Source organism: Strigops habroptila, chromosome 4, assembly GCF_004027225.2.
Source record: "Strigops habroptila isolate Jane chromosome 4, bStrHab1.2.pri, whole genome shotgun sequence".
NCBI classification, from domain to species: Eukaryota; Metazoa; Chordata; class Aves; order Psittaciformes; family Psittacidae; genus Strigops; species Strigops habroptila.
The window spans coordinates 50,570,979-50,592,108 of NC_046358.1; the positions used below are offsets into that span (position 1 = coordinate 50,570,979).

Here is a 21,130-nt window from a genome sequence, read left to right on the forward strand (position 1 = left end):
CTCCTGCGCATGAATTGTTATAAATCACCATGAAGAAGGCCAAGCCTTCGTTCTTCATTAACTCCATGTATTTTGTGTGTGTGCCAGGATTATTTTTTGCAGATACTAAGCTGTCCTAAAGAGTTTCAATATTCTGTCACTACCTGCCTCTCTGAGGACAGCTGCACTCACTGCTGATTCCTCCTTTTTTAAAAATAAAAGGAATTACACAGGCATCCACAGTGTTCCTTTCGCCTGGGGAGCATCCGCTACCGCCAGCCCCTGCTGTTTGAGCAAAAGCACTTCTAGAGGTATTTCAGTGCCAGACAGAAATTAACTTGGAAAACTAAGAGAGCAGCATTTTCTGACACACTAAAACAACTTAGCTCCAGTGTTAACGGACTCCATTAACTCCAAGAAGTGGTTTTTTTCTTCAGAAAGCTGGAAAAAAGGGTTAATCCATATATCCCATACCCTTCTCTTTCTAAAGAGTAGGTGCTGGCAGCTCTTAAAAGAAAATCAACATTTCATCTTCTCTGACAGCAATTTGCTGAAGTCTTAGTTAAGATTCTGGTGAGCCCTACAGCACCAGGGATTAAGAAAAAGGATTAGAAAATCCCCCTTAACAAAAGAACACTTTATTAAACTCAGTTTTGGTGTAGTCACAGAGAAAGATGCATGACAGGGGAACAGATAAACTTTGTTGTAGCCATCTCAGAGCAAAAACTGGTGGGAGCCCACCTTCCTAACACCACACCTCCTCACCGAAGATCAAGAATGGCAAGAGAAAAGCTCTTCTACAGAGGATTTCTTTCCTCCTACAAACTTACTTGGTAAAGACCTTGGGGTGCACAGACAGTTTGAGACACCAGAGAACAGCAAACAGAAATTAAATGTCAAATTGATATTTTCTCCTTATAGAGCAGCACCAGAAACATGGGCTATTATAACAGGAAGCAAAGAGGCAAACCAGGAATTGTAGTTGGCTCACAGAAGGATGGATGTGGAACACTCATACTTCTGCAAGTATATAAACTGAAATCATCTTCCAGGCAGAAACAACTAGCTAAAATCTGGAGCAAATCCTACAATGAAACAGATGCATACCAAGGAAACAAGATAAAAGAAGGGTACATAACTTCAGTTTGAGATTAGAACCCAAATCTATTCTTTTTACAGTGGCTGGGGGGAATCTTCAGAAAAAAAGCAGCATACTTTTGCCCCTAAACCAGAGCAAAATGCTGTTAAACCTTGGGCAGGTGCCCTTCCTATATTAGCTCTGGAGACACCTTACAGGGTTATTTCAACACAAAGAATTTTAGCAGTCCTCTCCCTCTGGCTATCGCTTCACAGGATGTCGAACACGTAACCAAAATACAGCTCAATGTTCTAAATACCTCTGAAGAAAGGCACTGACTTCATTAAGTTAATACACTGTACGTGGTTTACCAGCTTTCACAAATGCATCAGGGTCATGACACTCCTGCAGCAAATACAAGTGAACAACAGTCGGCTTGGGATAGTCAGCTGACTATCCCAAAGAAATGGAGGAGTGCATGGCTCACTGGACTGCTAGTGAGACACAGCACTTTTCCAGAGCACAGCCTCAGGTCCCAAGCTCCAGGAAGAGACCAGGTTGTTACATGGCTCTATCAGAAGTATCCAACAGCTCATAGTGGGGCTGAACATCAAGCAGAGCGCTACAAGTTTTGCAGACATGACCAGAACAGACTTTGCTACCTGCACACACTGGGGAACACGGGCCTGCAGAAGTGGGGAGAGCCGACGCTCCGAGGGCACGTCCCAGCAGAGGAGTCCAGCAGGCTGGCGAGGCCACTCAGGCCCACCTCTGCTGCAGCCTGCTGTCCTCAGGACAGGACATGCGCATCAAAGAACCATCTCCACAGCACATCTGTGCTTTCATACGCACAGAAGAGCTACCACAAAGCCCCTCCTGCCTGGTCACACCTTGCCAAAGAACAGCATGTTACTGCCCTGTAGTGTCACTGGTCCATTACAAGTAGCTGGGTGAGAGTCCCGAAAGGCTGTCCTAGAACAGGGAACCACCTCCTGTTAAAGAAATGTTCAGCAACACACAGCATGACAATTGGTGATGTCAGTTGCCCTGAACCATAAACATTTTGAATTATTTTGGTACAATGGAAAGTTGTGGGAGGGAGAAAGAAAAAGAACAGGATAAAAATAACTGACATGGTTCTGAAGAGCATTTTGCCTACAAGCCCCTTCCCTGCACGCTGCCCTCCGTCCCTTCTCTTCCGCCTGTCCTCAGATTCCTGCATTAATCAGATTAACATTAAATGGGGCTCTTCCTAATCACATTCTAACACTATAAACCAGACTAAATTATTTAAAAAATGTTTCTACCTGAATTAGGATAAGACAGCATTGTTGGCTCTTTTTAATATCTGCTTTAGTCCTGTCAATACACACGAGCATCACAGACAACAGCTGTCTTTAGCAATGAGATTCAAGGCAGTGGAGAAGAGGCAGCCACACCAAACACTCTTCTTCTACCCACCTTATTTGCTGTTCCATGAACATGTCTAAAAGGACTTTTCACGATCACTTAAAAAACAGAATCCAAGATCAGGCTCAACCTGGTTTCTTCCTAATCTTGCGTCCTGGTTTTAGCTGCTAGGAATTATTTGAGGAATAGATAACGAATTTAATTTTTGAAAAATTTCTAAGTGCTGGATGTGAAAATCCAGCACCATCCAGGATGCCAACACAAACCTGCTCATTCATCTGACTGAAGCAATCATTATCACACCATCACTGAAGAGAAATTACTACACTCTTGAAAAGCACCTGTAAAAATTCCACTTTGTTAGTAATGCCAATGGCACACCTTCACAAGGAGGGTGCGGGGTTATTTTTTGGTTGGTATCCAAATCAGTCCCTGCACATTGCTGTAAGGAGGGAGGCTTTCTTGAGAAAGAGGAGTTTTCAGTTATCTATTCCCACACTCATCCTGGGCTGTGTGCACACATAAACCATACTGTACTTTATCAGAAGTCATTACACAACACCATCGCAACCCTGTAGCCTGTGCCATTCCTCTTTCCCGACACTGTACCACTGATTATTAGTCAACTATCCCGGAAGGGCTTGGTGTCACTGCAAACTTAAGAGGAAGTGCACTGGCTATAAAGCTGCATGAGCAGCAGTCTCTGATAATCACCTGCACAGGACCCAAAGTGCCACAGCACAGCAAATGTGCTGCAGTACAGAGCCACGCTCAGGTGCCTGAATCCGGGTTCAAGCGCTGGCACTGGCAGTGAACACTGTGTCCTGAAGTCACTGGCACGTTGCTCTGAGGAACGCTTATGGCTGGCTCAGCTATCCAGTGGGACCAGAGAAGGGAGATCTCTCATGCACCCAGATCTTCCTTCCACTCGCGCTGCTTGAGGCCAGTAAAAAGCACACCTCTGCAAAGAAGCTAGCAGGAATCAGCTGCATCACAAAAACTTGAACAATTAATTAAATAATGCTAAAAAGTAGAATAATATTCCATGTTTTTACGTTGTACTTTTTTTCCCTTTCCCCTTCTACCTCTCTCTGGAGCCAACAACTTGTACAAAACAGAACCAGAAAAAAAAAAACCAACCAGGAAAACTGTGTCCATTTTGAGTTTTTCTTCCCTCCCTAACCATGGGCTAAATAATTACACAATTCATTATATGAGAGGGGAAAAATGAGATTAACCTATTTCAAAAACATCTGAAGTGAAACGAAAGCCCTAATTAAACACTGTGCTAAGGAATACACGGAACTTCACCTTAGCTATGCTATGATTAATTTAAAGGGGAGATGACACTTTTCTAATGGTATTTTAATTTTTTTTAATCATTACAAGTGTGTAGTCTTGGCCTCATCCCTGAAATGTTAAATACAGTCTACTAGCCCATATGATGAAAGATACAAGCATCTCCAGAGTTCTTCATAGCTGAATCACTAATAATTTAAAGGAGTAATAAACCTAACAGTAGCTTTCATAAAAAATTAATTAGAAAGGCTGAGAGCACATCTGTTGCTTTTGTCACGTTTTTCCCCCCTTTCTGGTTCATTTGTCTTTCCTTACACTCTTTTAAACTCTTCTGAGGGCTGCTGCTTCTTCTCGCAAAGCCTTTTTGCTTCTGCACACTTTCCTCCATGTTTCCTCCCCGTACTCGTTTTTCCTTTGGCAGCTGTTCTTACTCGTGTGTGACACAGACACTCTTTGGCACACAGCAGCTAGGAGGACTTGGACCTACTAACTAATGAAAACAACTTGCATGTTAAAAGCTTCAAGAGAGAGGTACTTTTAAGCACATGCAATTCATGTAAATGACGTACAACGAATTTCCTATGGAGAAAAATCATACTGATTGACCATCCTACCGGAACTACTGAGCTTTGTAATTCATAACCAGCAGAGAAACAGAAACAGAGGGCAATTGCAAGCGAAGACGGGCACTCTACTCCTTGCCTAATGTGAATTCCTGCAAGTCCTTGGCAGCCTGTGGAGGGCGGGGGGGTGGGGGCAGGCAGTGATGATGACAGTTCGCAGTTATGCCTGAGAAAAAAGCCTAAAATGCAGCAGACTGTTGATAACACCACACTACATGCAAGCAAGACACCCTCTGATCTCATCACCAAGCCATTTGTAGACCTGATCAACAGAAGAAAAATTACTTTGACCAAAGTTTAGTACTGATATTGATTCATCTTCTGTACAGACCACACAAAACTCAGTGAGCAGTGTTTCAGGTGGCCAGGCTTAAAAGTGTTATTTGATACCCTGTGTCCCACACTTACTCTGAAATAGATGCTAAACCATGACAATAATGTGGAATCATCTCATTTAACTTCATATAACTACAATATAAGTGCTAACAAGTGAGCTGGTCACGCTTTATCAGGCTGGCGTTGCACCTCTGCATTCAACCACATCCTTTAGCTCTCTGTTCTTCTCCACAGACAATTAAATGGAGAAAGCTCAGCTGTGGATGCCTACGTTCAAAGAAATCCCACCACAGCTGTCACCAACAAGCCACCATTTTCGGCCTAAATGAGCTCCCATGTGGCTCGTTCTTTCACCATGACTGGGCTCACACTTCTTTAAGCACTAATACCCGATTTCTGCAATAAGGAAACTTTGATTTGACTTCTTATTTATCTAGGCTCCTAGCTAGTGCCTGTGCTCTTACACTAAGCTCTTTGCAGAATAGGATGAGTTTATGTCTTACAGAACGAAAACTGAAAAGCAAGATGAAGCAACACAGATACGGTCAGATAAGGCACCCGAAGTATATTTGAGAAATAAGAGAACCAGTCTGGCATCTAAAGAAAGTTTCTGTGACTTTACATTTCTCTCTAAAGGGTGCAAAAAGAGATAACCCAGAATGAAAAGACACATTGAAAAACCCTCTGCTACAAAACAATAATCGCTCCCATTGAGGAGCAGCTTGGCAAAATATAGTTACGCTATTAATTCCCAAGCCCAAAATATTTCATGTACGACAATAACTTTTTCCTGCTTTCACAACAATTTTATAGCATATGTAGAAAATAAACCCGGAGAGGGTTGGGGGGGAAGGGAGGAAAAGAAAAAACACACAACAAACACAAAATTATGCATAATTTCTGCACACTCTCCAGCTGGAAGAGAAAGGACAAGGTTATGTTACACTTTTGCAAACGCACGCACTGAAAAATCATTAAAATATATGTTTCACTGCTAAGTCACAGGAAGTCACCTATACTTTAAAATAAACTGCTATAGATGCTGAACAAAAGGTTTGGCAAATCTTCCCTACAGAGGCACCCATCTATTTACATTTGGGAGTGCTGCCAACAGAACAGCTACCAAAAACTTCAAAAGGTTCACAGCATGAATAGCAAGCCGCTGGCCAAAGGATTTTATGATATGACCAGCTGTGTAACACCACATAGAATTATAGATACACCACCCCCCCAAAAAATGCAAAGAAGGGACATTAAACTCGTTAAAAAGCTGAAAAAGAAACCTGGAATCCTTAAACTAATGTCTTCTACAGGAAAGTATTGCGGGTGGAGGACGACACGACACAACAAAAGCACTGCAATACAGCACTTGTTCAAGAGCAACTCCAAGCAGTTCTTCTCACTAAGCCTACTTAAACGACAGAAGTTCACTGGGCTTAAAGTTGCAGCCAGAGCTCAGCCGCTTCGTGATCAGAACGTGCTGCTTTATTAAACAGCTCCCTTAAACTCTTGTGGAGAGAAGAGACATGAGGCAACAGAGGAAGAGCGGGATAATGTTTCTGTTGACAAACATTTAACAATTGGCAACAGACAGTAGGAACAGGGACAAACGAAAGCCTGCCAAATAAAGTTGCGCCAGAGGAACAAGGCTCTTTTTTGGAGCAGCACTGCCATTCTTTATAGACCCCAGACAAATATCTGAACACAACCAAAATAAAAAGCTGCAGTTGTTGAAGAGCAAGGCTGCTAATCCTAATATTTGTGGTGACGTTTTTCCCTGCAAAGCAGAATGGGTCAGAACTCCTCTGAATCAAATTACTGCACGTCCTTTGCCAAAGAGTCTGGTTTTGGTCTCAATAGTCATACACGTCTCAGTGTTCACACAAGTCCTTCCGAGCTACATGAGCAATTTTTTCCCCTCATCTTACAACATTTCTGTAGAAAACATGCCAAAGCATATGTAGCGTCTTGGTCAGGCTCCTTATTCAGGAAAGCCAGGACCTTCACTGACTGCTTACGTCCTGGAAATTTAGTTCTCATGGAGCACAAACAAAACTTGACTGCCAGTATTATGGGTGGACAAATGTTTCTCTCCAAGCAGCTACTGCCATTCCAACTTCCACCCTCCCAGATTGCTACACAAGATCCGGAGGGAGCCAAAAGCTGCCTCCCTCCCCCAGACACGAGAGGGGCCGAGCGGAGCAAGGCGCCCGGGCCAGGTTGTTAACTTCAGCTCCAGCTCCCTTCTCCCTCGGAGCCGCACGCGCGTTCCTGGGGGTAACCCCCCGTCCAGACACCCGCAGCCGCCCTGCCCGCCCGCCGGTCCCGTCCTTACCGCAACACTTTGCCCACCGCCTGCAGGACCATTTTGCAGCTTAATCCGGGTTTGGGACTCTGGGGGAGGACGGGCCGTTCACCGGGGAGGCTGCCGTGATCCCCAACCATGGTACGGCGGGAGGAGCGCGGCGCAGCGGAGCGGGGACACGCCGCGGGCTCGGCACGGCCCCGGCTCCCCGTCGCTGCCCCCGCCGAGCGCCCCGCACCGCACCGGCCCAGCCCGACCCCGCCAATGAGCGGCGGCGCAGGGGGCGGGCGGCGGCCGCGGCTCCTCCGCCCGGCACCGCCCCCCGCCGGGCCGCGCACGGGCAGCTGGGCAGCGGAGCCGCGCCGCAGCGGCCTCTCCTGCCCCGGGCCCGGGCGCTGCGCGGCCCCGCTGCACGGTCAGGGAGACGCGGCACGGAGCTGCGGGCGGCAGCAGCGCTGCAGGCGGCAGGGCAGGAGGGAGGAAGCACCAGCCCTGGCCCTAGACACGTCCAAGCAGCACAGCCCAACACAAGCGCCACCATCAATAAGAACCTGCCACGTCTTTTGGCGGCCAGAAAAGAAGGAAGACAATGCAGATTTGCTAGGGCGGCGATGCTGCTGGGGACGGGGCAAATACGGTGCTGTTGCTATCTGCAGTACAGGCCCCATCTGTAATGGGGCCACAAGGGACTCCTGATGAGAAATGGGAATAACGACGCCGTTCATGAGCTAGGGTTTGCACTGTGCTCTCAGGACTGTGACAAACAAGGGCATGGGCTAGCCCAACAGCAAAGCTAGGTAAGTTCTGCCACAAACAGGTCTGTGCAGCAAGTGTCAGCACAGCAATGACATCAAAACCTTTGTCAGAGGGGTTTAAACTGAAGAAGGGTGAAGAACAGTAAAACCATAAACAGCAAAAGCCATCTTGCCATTATGACCAGAGTTAAGGGCAGGCACTTGGGTAATGGTCCTCAAAGAAAGAGCAGCATCCTCAAACACAAAGTTCGTGTGACACACCAGCAGTTTTACACAGAGAAACCACTTTGCCATGAGTTTTCCTAACAGACCTTAGAAAGGTGCTGTATGCCCAGCTCCTCAGCCACACCACATAATCACCACTCCACACGCACATTCTGGACAGGCAGGTGTGCCCATGGCTTGCTGAGGTAGCACTCAGAGCCAAATCATAGCAAAAAACCTGACAGCGCTAGTATGACATGATCTAGAACCCAAAACCCTGAGGACATCACTTATTGTGATACACTAAAACCTGATGTGTGGCATCTTGGAGAAAATAGTGATTTTGCCATTTTTGGCAGGCCCAGCTGCAGTTGGAAGGAAGGGTATAGCCAAGCATTCAAGGGTATACCCAGACACATATAGCCGAGCACTCCAGTTCGTTCACCAAAAAGGCATCTTCCTGTGTAAATGGAAGGCCACCAGACTTGTTGAATTAGACTTAGTATAAGTCATACCATTGCTGCCGTCACCAACCTGGCATCACTTGGTCAAAGTGGGTGTGAACATGGCTGCTGTTGGCACAAACCCACAAAAAACTGCAGCCACGTGAGGAGGAATAACCTGCACCCGAAGCACCGACCCAGGCAGTGGTGTCTGTCAGTCATGCACCGTCTTTCAGTCGCACGTCCCAGTTGGGCCTCCACACCCTTGTGAACCAGGAGGTATTTTTATTCCCACTCTCCCAGCAATCCACTTAAGCTGGAGTTTCAATGACTTCACTGATAGCACACAGGAAGCCAGCAGCTCAGCACAGCTCAGCTTTCACTCCGCGGCCCAGTGCTTCATACAGAAGATTATCCAACGCTGGAAAAATCTGATGCTCGCTCAATCTTTTCCCCAAGTAACAGCAACTTGTCACAGTAACATTAAAAAGCAAGGAGTCCTGGCAAACAGAGAAAGGACACCTGCCAAAGGGGCAGTCGCCCTCGCTTCGTTCACCAGTAAAATCTGCACAGAGAGAATTTTGTTTGTTAAAAAACCACCCTAAAAACAACAAGCTTGTGATACAAAGCAGCTTAAGTTTTCAAGAAAGTCTGTCTATCCAAAGTAAATTAAAGAAAAATCCCGGGGTCAAACCAAAATAAATACAGCTCTGTGGTCTTACAGTTGTATTAGGAAAGCTGGCCTCTCCATGACTCTGACAGCTAAACATTTGCTCTTCAGAGACGGAACTTCAGTGATCCCACACAGGTTAGGAACTGGTGCTCTGCTCTTAAAACTGACAGATCAACTGAAATAGAATTTTTAAACCTGATATCTTTTTACTTTGACCCAGATAAATGACCCACTTGTCTATTCTGTTAGCTTCTGCATCAAACCAATGCCTTTCCCATTCCTCAACCATACGTCTCCGCAGCACCCTTTCCAGCCTCTCCTCCACCAATCATTTTTCCTCCATTCAAGCAGCATCCCCTTTTCGGATCAACTGCATGATACAGATTACCTGTAGTACTGGATTCTGTGCAAGCTGTGGGAAAGCCCAGCATGTCAAAGTTAATTTTAAATGCTTCAAGATAATAAAAATGAAACAAGGTTATTATAAGAAGCACAACTTAAGCATTCACACTTTATTTATATGGCATCAACATAAGTAATTTAAAACATATGAGCAGTAAGGATTTTCACACTTTAACAAGATTCAGAGCACGTGTGCAGACACAAATGGGTGTACTTGAAAGCTGCTGCATCCAGGAAGAACAGTACTCAATCTAAAGGCAGTATCTTTATTTGAACATGGTTACTGGTCTGATCTCTATGTATGCATATTCTGAAGAATGTAGATCTGCACTTCCTCAAGGGCATGTCTTACCACCATGCAATATCCTGCCTATTTACATCCATTAGCAGCATGGCAGTCTTGGGGTAAAGGTTGGACTTAATGATCTTAAAGGTCTTTTCCAACCTAGTTGATTCTATGATTCTTTTTTCACTTGCTTCCTCAACATCCTCTGCATGTAACTACAGTTGGATCTGTCCTTAGCACAAGTGTGCTTCAGAAGTAGCAAACTGCTGCTAGCATATCCCTTACCCACCAGCCAGGGTTGAAAGATCGAGTAGTTGTGTACTGAAGTCATCACTAACACATTAACAGAGTATCTGTGAATGGACCTACCATGTTTGTATGACTTGTAGCAGTGCTACAGACACATCAGCAAAACAACATCATCAGTGGCACAAAACAACAGGAGCCCGAGTTCCCACCACTTACACGACTGTATGTGCTTATAGTACACATAGATAGAAGGTTTTCTACATTGATCCCAACTACCAAGCCAAGGAATGGTATTTATAGATTTTATGAATAATGCTTTGTATTTACAATGATGGTATAAGCAGCAGTTAACAGCTACGTATTTATTTGCCCATTTTACAATTCCATAAAAGCTAAGTGTAAAGCAGCCACCACAGGGATATATAGTAGTACCCAGAGGTTTGGTAAAGAAAGCAAGTCGTATCATCATATCAATCCAGACAAGCAAACAATGTCGGGGAGGGGGTGGAGAATATCATAACCATTATTTTGATTAAGGTACAATTCAGCATTTATATGTATAAAAATGAAGCCTTGTGACAACAGATTGTAAAGTTCTGCTCTAAATTAAGCTGAATTTTACTGTATGTCCCTGCCTGACATACAATGTTTCAATTTTGCTACCTAATTAGCCCTTTTGTTTGACTTCAGTGTGCCCTGCTACCACCTAGTCAAGTACCCTTACCAGTTACCTCATAGCACATCCTCATGTCTCTGGAACCACTAAAAATCAGCAATGAAAGCATTTTATCCTTTAGCTTGCCTCTAAGTGGGATTTATACTAAGATTACATTTAATCTCCATTTTGTCATCCTCACTCAGCAGCAAAGATGGCATGAGCCGCTCTGCTCCACACAGACAGCAAAGGCATGGATTTTGGATAGAAGACAGGCTGAAATCAAAGCTGTTCTGGTCCCAAAAGGCAGCTTGGAGGTGGTCATAGTGAAGGGGGAAGTAAAGATTTCAAGGGTATACTTTCAGATCCACTCTTGAGATAATAGCAGCAGAAATCAGTCTGCCTGACCAGAGTCTTGTGATACAAGCCTTATCGACACTGGCCACACACACTGCAGAAAGTTTGTGCACAAAAGACTGAGCATAAATGCAGCATTTTTAAGTGACAAGGTGCATATGTTTGCTGCTTTATTGAAAGCTCTGGTAACAAGAAGTCAGTGTTTATCCTGCAACCACCACCTTCAGCTTCATTGATATGGGGAGGGTGTTTGCAACAGGCAGAGAGAAAAAAAGGGTACACGATAATTCTCACCTAATCCATAACAACAAACAATTAGTTGCAGCAAGAACAGCAAAATATGGCAAAATATCAGTAAAGCTCCACCAGAAATTCCAAATAATTTGTATTATGGCATTTTGGAAAGGATGCACTAAATGAGAAGAACCAAGGATTCATCAAGTATTTTATATATATATCTATCATGAACTTATTAAGGGGAAAAAAAAAAAGGGGGTCAGAACAAAGAACAAGGAAAGTGAATGCTGGTGTATGTACCAAACAGAGAAATCATGATTGCAAAAGTACTGTATTTCTGGCACATCTCAAATGCCAAGGTAAGCCAGGTTCATCAAGAAGTATGTATGAACAAGAGCTGAAGAACATGAATGTCTTGAAGGAAGCAGCGACAGGAGCAGCTCAGCAGGAGATACTCAACTGTAACAGCACTCAACAAGTGCCCAAGAACTATTAAGAAAGGATGGGACTCTACATGGAGAAGTGATATGAAATAGAGGACTGAGTTGATTTTTATCACCTGCATTTCAATCAGTGCTCCTGAGTCAGCCCACCTCAAGTGACAAAAGCAAAACAGCCACCAGCAGGACAACTGTTTCCTGAGTAGCTCTTCCAGGCAAGTTTGTGGCAAGTAGATGCTGAGTCAATGAATTGTTGTGGAGTTGGAGAGAAATATCAGATTCAGACCTTAGCTTCCAGTATCACTGAAAACTTACCACTGTTATAATTTCTGATTCTAAAAGTTATTATTCTGTATCCTGGGCGAGTCCAAAGATTACTGCATTCTGCTTAAAATTTCCCCTGCTTTCAACTGAAAAGGTTCTCTGCTTTCTGTACTAAGGTGTTGTATACCATTATATAGCAGTGACAGATTTCAGTGACAGATGAAGTCCCTATACAGGACCTTTCTTGCATAACTCATTCCAGAACAATAAAATATCACAATGACACAGCCTCAGGAAGCAGAAAGTTTTCCTCTTTCTAGTTTGCAAAACAATATGCTTGGCACTACTATATAAAGGAACAATAAACCGGAAAATATTTGCAAATAAGCAGCTCAAATCTATCGCCCTCATAAAACTGTCTTCCATCCAGACAAAGTTTGCTGGGCAAAAGCCTAGCAATAGCTCCAGGTGACACTGAAGTTCAAGTGACATGCAACATCTATCTCAGAGGGATGAAATCCCCTTTTTTCTTTCAGTGGGGGAGGAGAAGAGAAGAAAACGCAAAGAAAGAAAGATGTGCAGCGAAGCCAATGCATTTGTCATTCTGAGTGCCCAAATTGGTGTCTTTCCACACATGTATCTCTCAGATTAAGTCAGAGGAAGAAGTCTTATTAAGCAGAGTACCTGCTGATAGGCTGCATGGGGTGCTCCCAGCATACTGTAAAGATTGAGTTTCTGAATTTATATATATATATAAATATATATATGCATCCTAGAGATAACACAAGTGAGAATTTTATCTCACATTTTACCATTCCTTTTTTTTGTTGCCCCAATTTTGAAGTTTAACTAGGCTGCACTCTAGGGAAGCATTAGTGCAATATGCATTTGATACAGAAAAGCTAAAATGAAAGACTTCTGTTCTTTTCCCTCCCTTCCCCAAATAAACTGGACATCAAGCTTCATATAAAGAGGTAAAACTTGGCTAAGAAGTTCTCCCCAGGGATTGTTTAACATATTCAGAGCTACTTGCTACATATATACAGAACTCTCCCTGTAAGTTTTATAACACAACTACTGTTTTCACAGACTTGGGTAAATATGGCACAGAAAACAAAACCCTAATTGCAAATTGGCACGAAACTCTGGACTAAGGAGTCAAAGGTGTAATCAGCACAGGAAAGGAGGGTATGTGTGTCAGTACTGTTATTGGTCAGGACTATCTTTGCTTGGGTGGGAAAGGCATAGAAGGAAAAAGGGAGATGCTGGGAGTGAACTTGCAGAGTTTTCCCACACAGATGGAGAGCCACTAGGAAATACAAGTTTCACTCTTTTTTTGGTGCTAAGAATGGCTTCATTTCAGTATAGAAAATTATTTTATCTGGTAATGTCACATTTAGATGACAACAAGAGGGAAAAACAATTCATGAAAGAAGCATGAAATTTATTCTAGGAGATTTTTCTCCAGGCATGCATTACAAAATATAACACACAGAGCTTACATTATGTAAGATTAAACAGGGGAAACTATTCATTTTCATTCCTGGCACTTACAGAATAATTCCTTAGCTGCTACTACTAAAAAGCAGGGCCACAAAATCCAGAAAATTGACTTGGTTCACACTGAGACTACTGCGCATTTGCATTCCATATATGACTCAAAACACAGATGCTACATCTCAGCTAATTTGATTTCTTAATACCTCGCAGGCCCAGCACAGATCAGAGCAACAGGAAGCCATAACAGCTTTTGCCATGTAAACGATGCCAGAGAGTACCCAAGTTAAAATGTGAAATAGCTCAAATCTATGAAACAGATGAAAAATTTTCCAGCAATCCTTCGGTCTTGCAAAGCTGCGTCAGTGCTGTTTGCATTGCAGCAGCTCAGCCCAGGGGAGGGGCCACTTCATAGCTCTGAAGTAAAACCTGTTTGGTCAGTGTGCATGTGAAGGCGTGCATAGGAGATGGACACAGGGCTACAGAAAGACACTAACAAGTGGTTTGTCACAGGGACCCGCCTCTGCTCAAGTTACATGGCTGCATTTCAAACAGTCATAGAAGTAAAAGCATGAAGATCTTGCCTCTGAAGAATCCTCAAACCTAACATACCCCTGAGAAAGCATGGAGTGAATTATGAACAGTTATTTTTCAGTATGTTAAAGGAGAGATCTGTACATTTAATATAGGACATTTTGACATTTTATAGGACAATTCTTGACACTTGGTCACAGTCAAGATGTTACACACAAGAACCATAATATCCTCGCAGCAGTGCTGTCTTGGGTCTTTGAAGCTTGCCAGTCTTGCCTGTGTGAGAGCTCTGATGCACGTGGGACATACACTTACGCCACAGAAAACTGCATAGGGCAAGTAACCTGCTTGTAATTTTCCTAAAACTTATTACAAAAACATAGCCAGCTTTCACACTTCGATTTTCTGATAAAGAAAATTGCTTAAATGCATTTGCTTACCTATTTGATTCGAACCTCACACTTAGATAGTATAAAACTTCAAGCATCTTACAAAACCCAACATGATCATATGATCTTGAGATCAACCCTCTCCTACAAATTCTGGGCAGATTTGGACAAAAAGTGTCAGGATAATACAATTTAAGGTTAAGACCAAGACACACTTTTTTTCAGGCACTGCACTAACATATGCTGGAAGCACACTGGTCTAGTTCAATAATTGAATCAGTGGATTAAAAAAGCTTGTATACATACTGGTTTTGTATCACATCCATTGTTTCTAAATAACATTTCTTCAAATCAAGTTAAGCTAAACACTGAGTGAAATCATGCTAGTAGTGAAAAACCTCAAAGAACACCCAAAAGAGTAAAATTTATGGAAAATGTCACTTGTCTATACAAAAATAATATAACACACAACTGCCTCAATTATGATCAGAAGTCTCCTTTTTAGGCTCAGAATATTTGAAAAAAATTTTTTTTAAAAGCCCCTCTTGGAAGCATACAGAGGTCACGAGAACTGCCTTCCAAATTATGGCTCGATTATCACTTTACAGTACATAAGTATTTTTATTATGCTTGTACTGCTGTAAACCCTGGTTAAGAGGCAGTCATGGATTGTATCTTGAGAGAGAAAAAATAAAATAAAGGCAACTTCTACAACCTAAATCTCATCTGATCAAGAAAAAATAAAAAAAAACAAAAACAAAAAAAAAAAAAAAAAAACCCGAAAAAAAATGATGCACAACAGAAGAGCCCTGAGTTTAAGCCAGTCACGGAGAGACAGACATGAGTTTAAAAATAAAACCATTAAACACACGTTTGTCATTAAGCAATACTGCTGCAGGCAAGGCTTTTCTGATGCTGTCTTGCTTAAAACCTTCATTTTCCCTAGAATTTGTTCTATGGCTGGATTTACACCTTTTTCTCCACAGTCCATTACAACTCTTGAGTGGATGTTTATTTACTAGGAAACAAAGGAAAGCACTGGCTGACAGAAGAGCTTTGCTCTTCTGGTTAGACAAGGTTGCCATTTGTCATGTTTAATAATGCAATAAGAAAATTAGCCTTGTCTGTTCTCAAGCACGAAAAAGCCACACTTAAGGTACTGGACAGGAACTGAGGAGAGAACATCACTGTGTCTACCAAGAGTACTCTTCATGAACTTTGCTAAATATCTACCCCAATTCCACAGCCAAAAAAGAGAAACATTACTATAATGTACGTTTTGCATGCCTTGTTTTGGATACAGGTCCTAAATTACTCGCTTCCAGGACTTTGTCCATATCACTATGTACTGACACTAGGATCAATGAGTGATCATGTCATGCTATCATAATTCCTCCTTAGCTACTGAGAAATACCATTACCACAAACATGGCAAAGCCATGTTTTTCAAATGCTTGATGAAGTTGCAGTGTTACTGTGAGGATGCCCAGGTAGGTAGGTGAGTGCCACAGGAAAGACCAATACTATGTGGGAACAGGAGGGGAAGGGTGACTCCACACTTCTTAAAAGTCCAACTCAGCCACCTTCTTCTAAGGTGCAAGTGAAATTGAGCCCATCTATAAAGCAAGGTAAATATATATCAAATTTTGTATGTCAAATCTTACCTGAATTCAGTGATAGACGCTACCTGAAATATTTTTTATTCTCTAGGCTTATTGTGTGGAGGAGAAAGCAAATACTAGAATACACATTCATCCTGCATCTTGAGCTACTTCTGCACTTTGACGGTACATCAAGGAAATGTGCTCCAATACACAGTAAGTGAACCTTTCTCTTTCGACATTCTGCTCTTGGAATGATTTGAAAGCAGGGAAAATACACTGTGTTCCACTATGCAAATAGCAACTTCCCTGTATAATTATAGCACATTTTGCTGAAAATTGCATCATGACTGGGATACTACAAAGACGACAAACATTTAACCACTATTCTTAGTTTGTTAGAAAATTTTTCCCACATTACATAAACAGGTCCACACCCACACATGGCTGCACCAATCTTTTCATTGTTTTTACTTTAGTAAAAGAACAGTTATTTTTACTTTCAGTAGCTTTATTTTTGTTAGTGTTATGAAACAGGCATTAACTTTTCTCCTTCAGCTTTCTTCACTATTATTCTTCCCTTGTATTTACCACAGTTGCCTTAACTTTCTGTAAAACAAAACAATAAAACAGGAATAAAAAAAATCAGCATGCTGATTCCAAAATACCCTTAAAACTTCAGTAAAAGAGTTAACTTCTAAATGTGTATTCAACAGGAGTGTTGAGTTTCTCCTGATGTTTTCATAAAGTGTGTAGGTGCAGACCTGACAAAAGAAGAAATAGTATGTGTTTCTAGATTGCACACATTAACCAGAAGCATCAAGAACAAAACATAGCAGATTATTGAAAATATCATATAAACTTTACAAGCTCTTCCATATGTTGGCCAGAAGTATGAGCCACACACAATTCTTCTGAACAGATGCAGCCTTATACTGTTTTACTTGTAGACATACCTGTCAAAAGAGTCAGCCAGCTCAGGGTAACCACACCTGAGCAGTGGTCACATTAAAAGAAAACACAGAACAGCTAAGAAGAAATTAAGCACTCAAAAGCTAACCTTGGTATATTGATTTGCACTCTGTACGCAAGCTTCTGTTTATACTTCAGAATTCAGTTTTTCATTTCTTCGTCTGGAGGGTGATAAAATACAGAAGATACATTCTGCTCCCAGTTGGCCTCCTACATGCTCAATGCTAAATCTAAAGGAATGTACGAATGTTGTTAAGGATCCAGTTCCAGCCTTTCCAACCCAACCAGGCTGTTAAAAAACTGATTAGCTTCAGAAGAATTTATGTGTGTGTTCCAATGCTATATCAAACTGGAAATTAAAAGGTTGAATCTTAATCTCTTTGAGAATCATGATCAATGTGATGAAGCTTCCTCAGAGGGCCAGGAAAGAGAGGGGATGAGGGCATGTTATTTTAGCTCTAAAGTGTAGAAGAAAATCTTCATTTTCTTCCCAGTACATGCTCTACATTTATACAATGAACACATGGACAACTAAATGCAAATTTTGAAAAAATCCTTTATCGTAAGAGTACAGTTGTTGCTTTTAATGATACAACATTCAAAACACATTGCTACTGTCGTTCCTGAAAGTAATAAAATATTTTATTCTACAAATTAGGCTTTGCTTTATTTGCCTATACAAGTGTTCATGTACATTCAGAACCTGACCACAGCTATACTGCTAGTGCTACTCACTAGCAATTCTTGTATGAAATATCTTCTTGCTTGTCTTTCCCTGTGACCAAATTTATAAAGAAACTGGTAAAAATCCACTTAATTGAAGTCCATACCCATATCCATCACCATCTGGGTGCATGTCAAAACATGGAATAAACACAGAAATAATACTTCTGAGAAGTGAAGTCCTGCTATCAATCAGCTGGGCAGTGACAGACACTCATCGCCCTCTAATCCCAGGCCTCTCAACAGGCCTCAGCACTGCAGCCCATCAAGTCCTTCTCTTGTGTCTCGTGGAGGAGGGAAGGTCTAGGGCATGGGGGACCACTAAACAAAAAACTGTTCACTTCCTACCCCAAAAGAAAAGGGACAAGGAACTATGCTTCACTGTCCAAGGTTTCATTAAGTCCTTCAGGAAACAAGCCTCCTCAGATAAAACTTTACCTTTTAAACAGCTGGTTGGAGAAGGAATAAACTGGCATGGATTCAGCTGTTAACGACATGCAGGTAACATACAATTCCTCTTATCTTTCACCTCATATGAGACTATTACTTTGTCTTCACTAATAATGGTTTGTTGGGGGACAGTAGTTTTAAAGACAGGACGAAATATGCAATACTTATCACAGCTTAAAATTTACATAGAGACGAGATCTGCCAAGTAGGTACAGCCAGCGTTGCACACCCCTTCTTGGGGTTGAGTTCATCTGTTATTAACCTTGTAGATAAACTAAATAGTTGTGTCCCCGCTATGGTTTTCATAGCTTATATATTCTAATTATTTCACAATGAAAACGTGTGCTTTTTTGATCAAAGAAGATATTTTGCCTACACAACTACAGCATGCTAGCAAAGAACGACTGCTACTGTAGACACAGCACTTCCTATGAAACCTGTGCTTTGCACACATATTTTAAAAGTCACCCCTCACCCATGCCTCTAAGCTGTCCAAGTAAAACAAGCTATACTGGTAAAAATCCCACATTTTGCCTATAACTTCACTTGACTTTCTTCCAGTGCAGGTGTACTCTCACAAACCTTCTTCATAGCCCAACCAACACCACCAGAAGGCATTTGGAGCAGAGACAAAACATATGTGGGTAACGCCCAACTTTTCCACTGGGTGATTCACACATTTCCTCCTGTGGCATGCTGGGCTCCTACACCACAGTACCTACCCAACGCTTCCCTGAAAAGCCTGATTTACTGGGATTGCACAAATCAAAGACACTGCACGTGCAAGGGACAATGCAGCCACCTACTTCCTGCTCGGGAGCCCACAGAAGACAGCAGCCAAGGCAGGCTGGATGCCCATGTCCAGAGCTCTTTTCTAGGGGCCCTCAGGGAACCAGGGGCAATTAGGTGCAGGCCACAAAACAAGCTACTAGACCTGGGATGCTTGGGTACGCTGTATGCCAGCACACAACAATAACCAGCGCGGTAGTCTCTGGGGTCAGAACCAGCATTCGGTTCTTGTCTGCCTTCCATCTAGTTACCCCTGTAGTGAACCCAAAGCTTAATTAGCCTAAAGCACACCTTCCAGAAAGGCATCTGGGTTTAACTTGTGTATCTGACAAGAAAGAAAAATCAGTTATTCTGCTCAGTAATTTGTTCCAGTGAGTGATCATGTCCATTGTTAAAAATCACGTCCTTTGAATGTTTGAAACCTTCTAGCTTTAACATCCATTTATGTTTCCAATTATGATTGTTATCCCTTCTCTGTTAGATTATAGCTTTCTCCCCCCCCCTTTTAACTTCATTAGCTAGATATTTGCCTCTTGACCTTCTGAGAAACTAAAAAAAAATAAAATCTCCTTCTGCCTCATTCCTAGAAATCTTTTTTTCTAGTCTTTAAATACCACAGGTCTTTTCTGCCTTTCTAATTTAGAAGGAATCTAAGTGCCTACTCAAAACAATGTAAGCACAACTGATCAAAAGATCTGGAGCTGTTCTTAAAGTTTTAATAGAGATGCACAAGCACACAGGACTTTAATTTGTTGGGGAATGAAGATCCTGTTAACGGACCATTTTTCATTTAATAACGTTGCAAGGTTAACATGTTTAAGTTTCTAACATTTAGAAATTCAGAGAATATCTGCATCCTAAGACAACAGATGCATGCTAGTTCTCAGTATTTGAGCACAGAAAGAAAAAGCTATAAAATACATTTACTTACACTCTCCAGACGGAAGAGCTATAGATATAATATAGCCCTTGTTTTATAAATATTTAATCAGCTTAGTAACAATTAGGATCATTTCATCCCACACAGGTTGTGCTACCTTTGATAAAAAAAACAAGGGGGGGGGGGAAGCAGCTTGTTTTTCTTGTAATCCATTTTCTTCACTTTCACACTCACAACCATGGGGGGGGGGAGGAGGAGGCCATTGCATGATCATTCAAAATTAGGTTGGAAGAAACAAATGGAGAGCACATGGCCAAAACGTTATGTCTTTACGTCTTCTTCCACATAAAATTAGCTCCTTATCACTGCATTGCTTCTACTGTAATCCTTGCATACCCTTGAGCAAAGAGGAGTATTGATTCAAGTCAAATTATCTGACCCAAGAGAGTGTGTAGAAAGGAGCAGGGAAGATGATGCAGCCTAAACTTGAATGAGTATGTCTTATCATCTGCTAGTATGACTATGAGTGTGGAAAGCTACTCAGTTCCACTTTACTGTCTGCTGCCTCCAATGTCTTCCTCATTCTTCCCAGCCCTTACTCAAAAAGGGCAAATACAATCTCCCATCCTTTACAAGTAACATGCTTAGCTGAGAAAGACCCCAAAATAAGTTGAGACCCCAAAATAAGTTGTGCCCCCAACTCCCTCAATACTGTCCTGGGTCTTGCTTTAACAATGCTACTTCTAACATACAGAACTTGGAGAAAATACATCCATCCATACCTGAACTCACTGAAAAACATTATCCACCCTTCTCCAGCAAATATACGCAAGAATCGTTGGGTTGTCTGAGGGATGAGACCCAAGGCTTAACAGATTGCCATTCTGCAAGTCAGAACTTGCAGACACTTCCCAGCTTCAACATGTTACACCTCTACTAAAAGTTAAAGCTGCAGTTTACCCTCTTCGGGTCTCCATTTACTGCCTTATTTCTAATGCCAGACAATCAACTTTCAATGAAACTTGAAAGCCCATGCTATCTCACCATGCAACAAAGGAAGCCAGATTGTCCTCCTCTACTGTACACATCTGCTTTTGTACCACAACCACTGTTAGCAGATTGTCGCTTAAGAAAAACAGACTGGTAATGAGAAACATCAATAGTTTGGCATTCTACTTGTGTAACCTTTCACAAACAGCTTTGCATTTCCATAAAGGCAACAAATGTCTGCTCTGTGCAAATACAAATGTTAGATAATCCAAAAGCTGCAATGTTGTTCAAAAATTGGCTGAATGGAGAC

The 21,130-nt window shown here is 42.2% G+C and overlaps 1 protein-coding gene across 5 annotated transcripts in view; it reads right to left on the minus strand.

Annotated features, from left to right (window-relative positions):
- MOB2 (MOB kinase activator 2) overlaps positions 1 to 21,130 on the minus strand; it is a 116,033-nt gene that overhangs the window by 23,613 nt on the left and 71,290 nt on the right. The window contains exon 1 of one of the 5 annotated variants that reach the window (XM_030485174.1): positions 7,061 to 7,276. The exons of the other annotated variants lie outside the window; for them this stretch is intronic. Within the exon in view, the coding sequence (XP_030341034.1) occupies positions 7,061 to 7,170 (110 nt within the window). The 5' untranslated portion in view covers positions 7,171 to 7,276. Of the gene's footprint in view, positions 1 to 7,060; positions 7,277 to 21,130 lie in introns of those variants that run through there. 5 annotated transcript variants of the gene reach the window in all.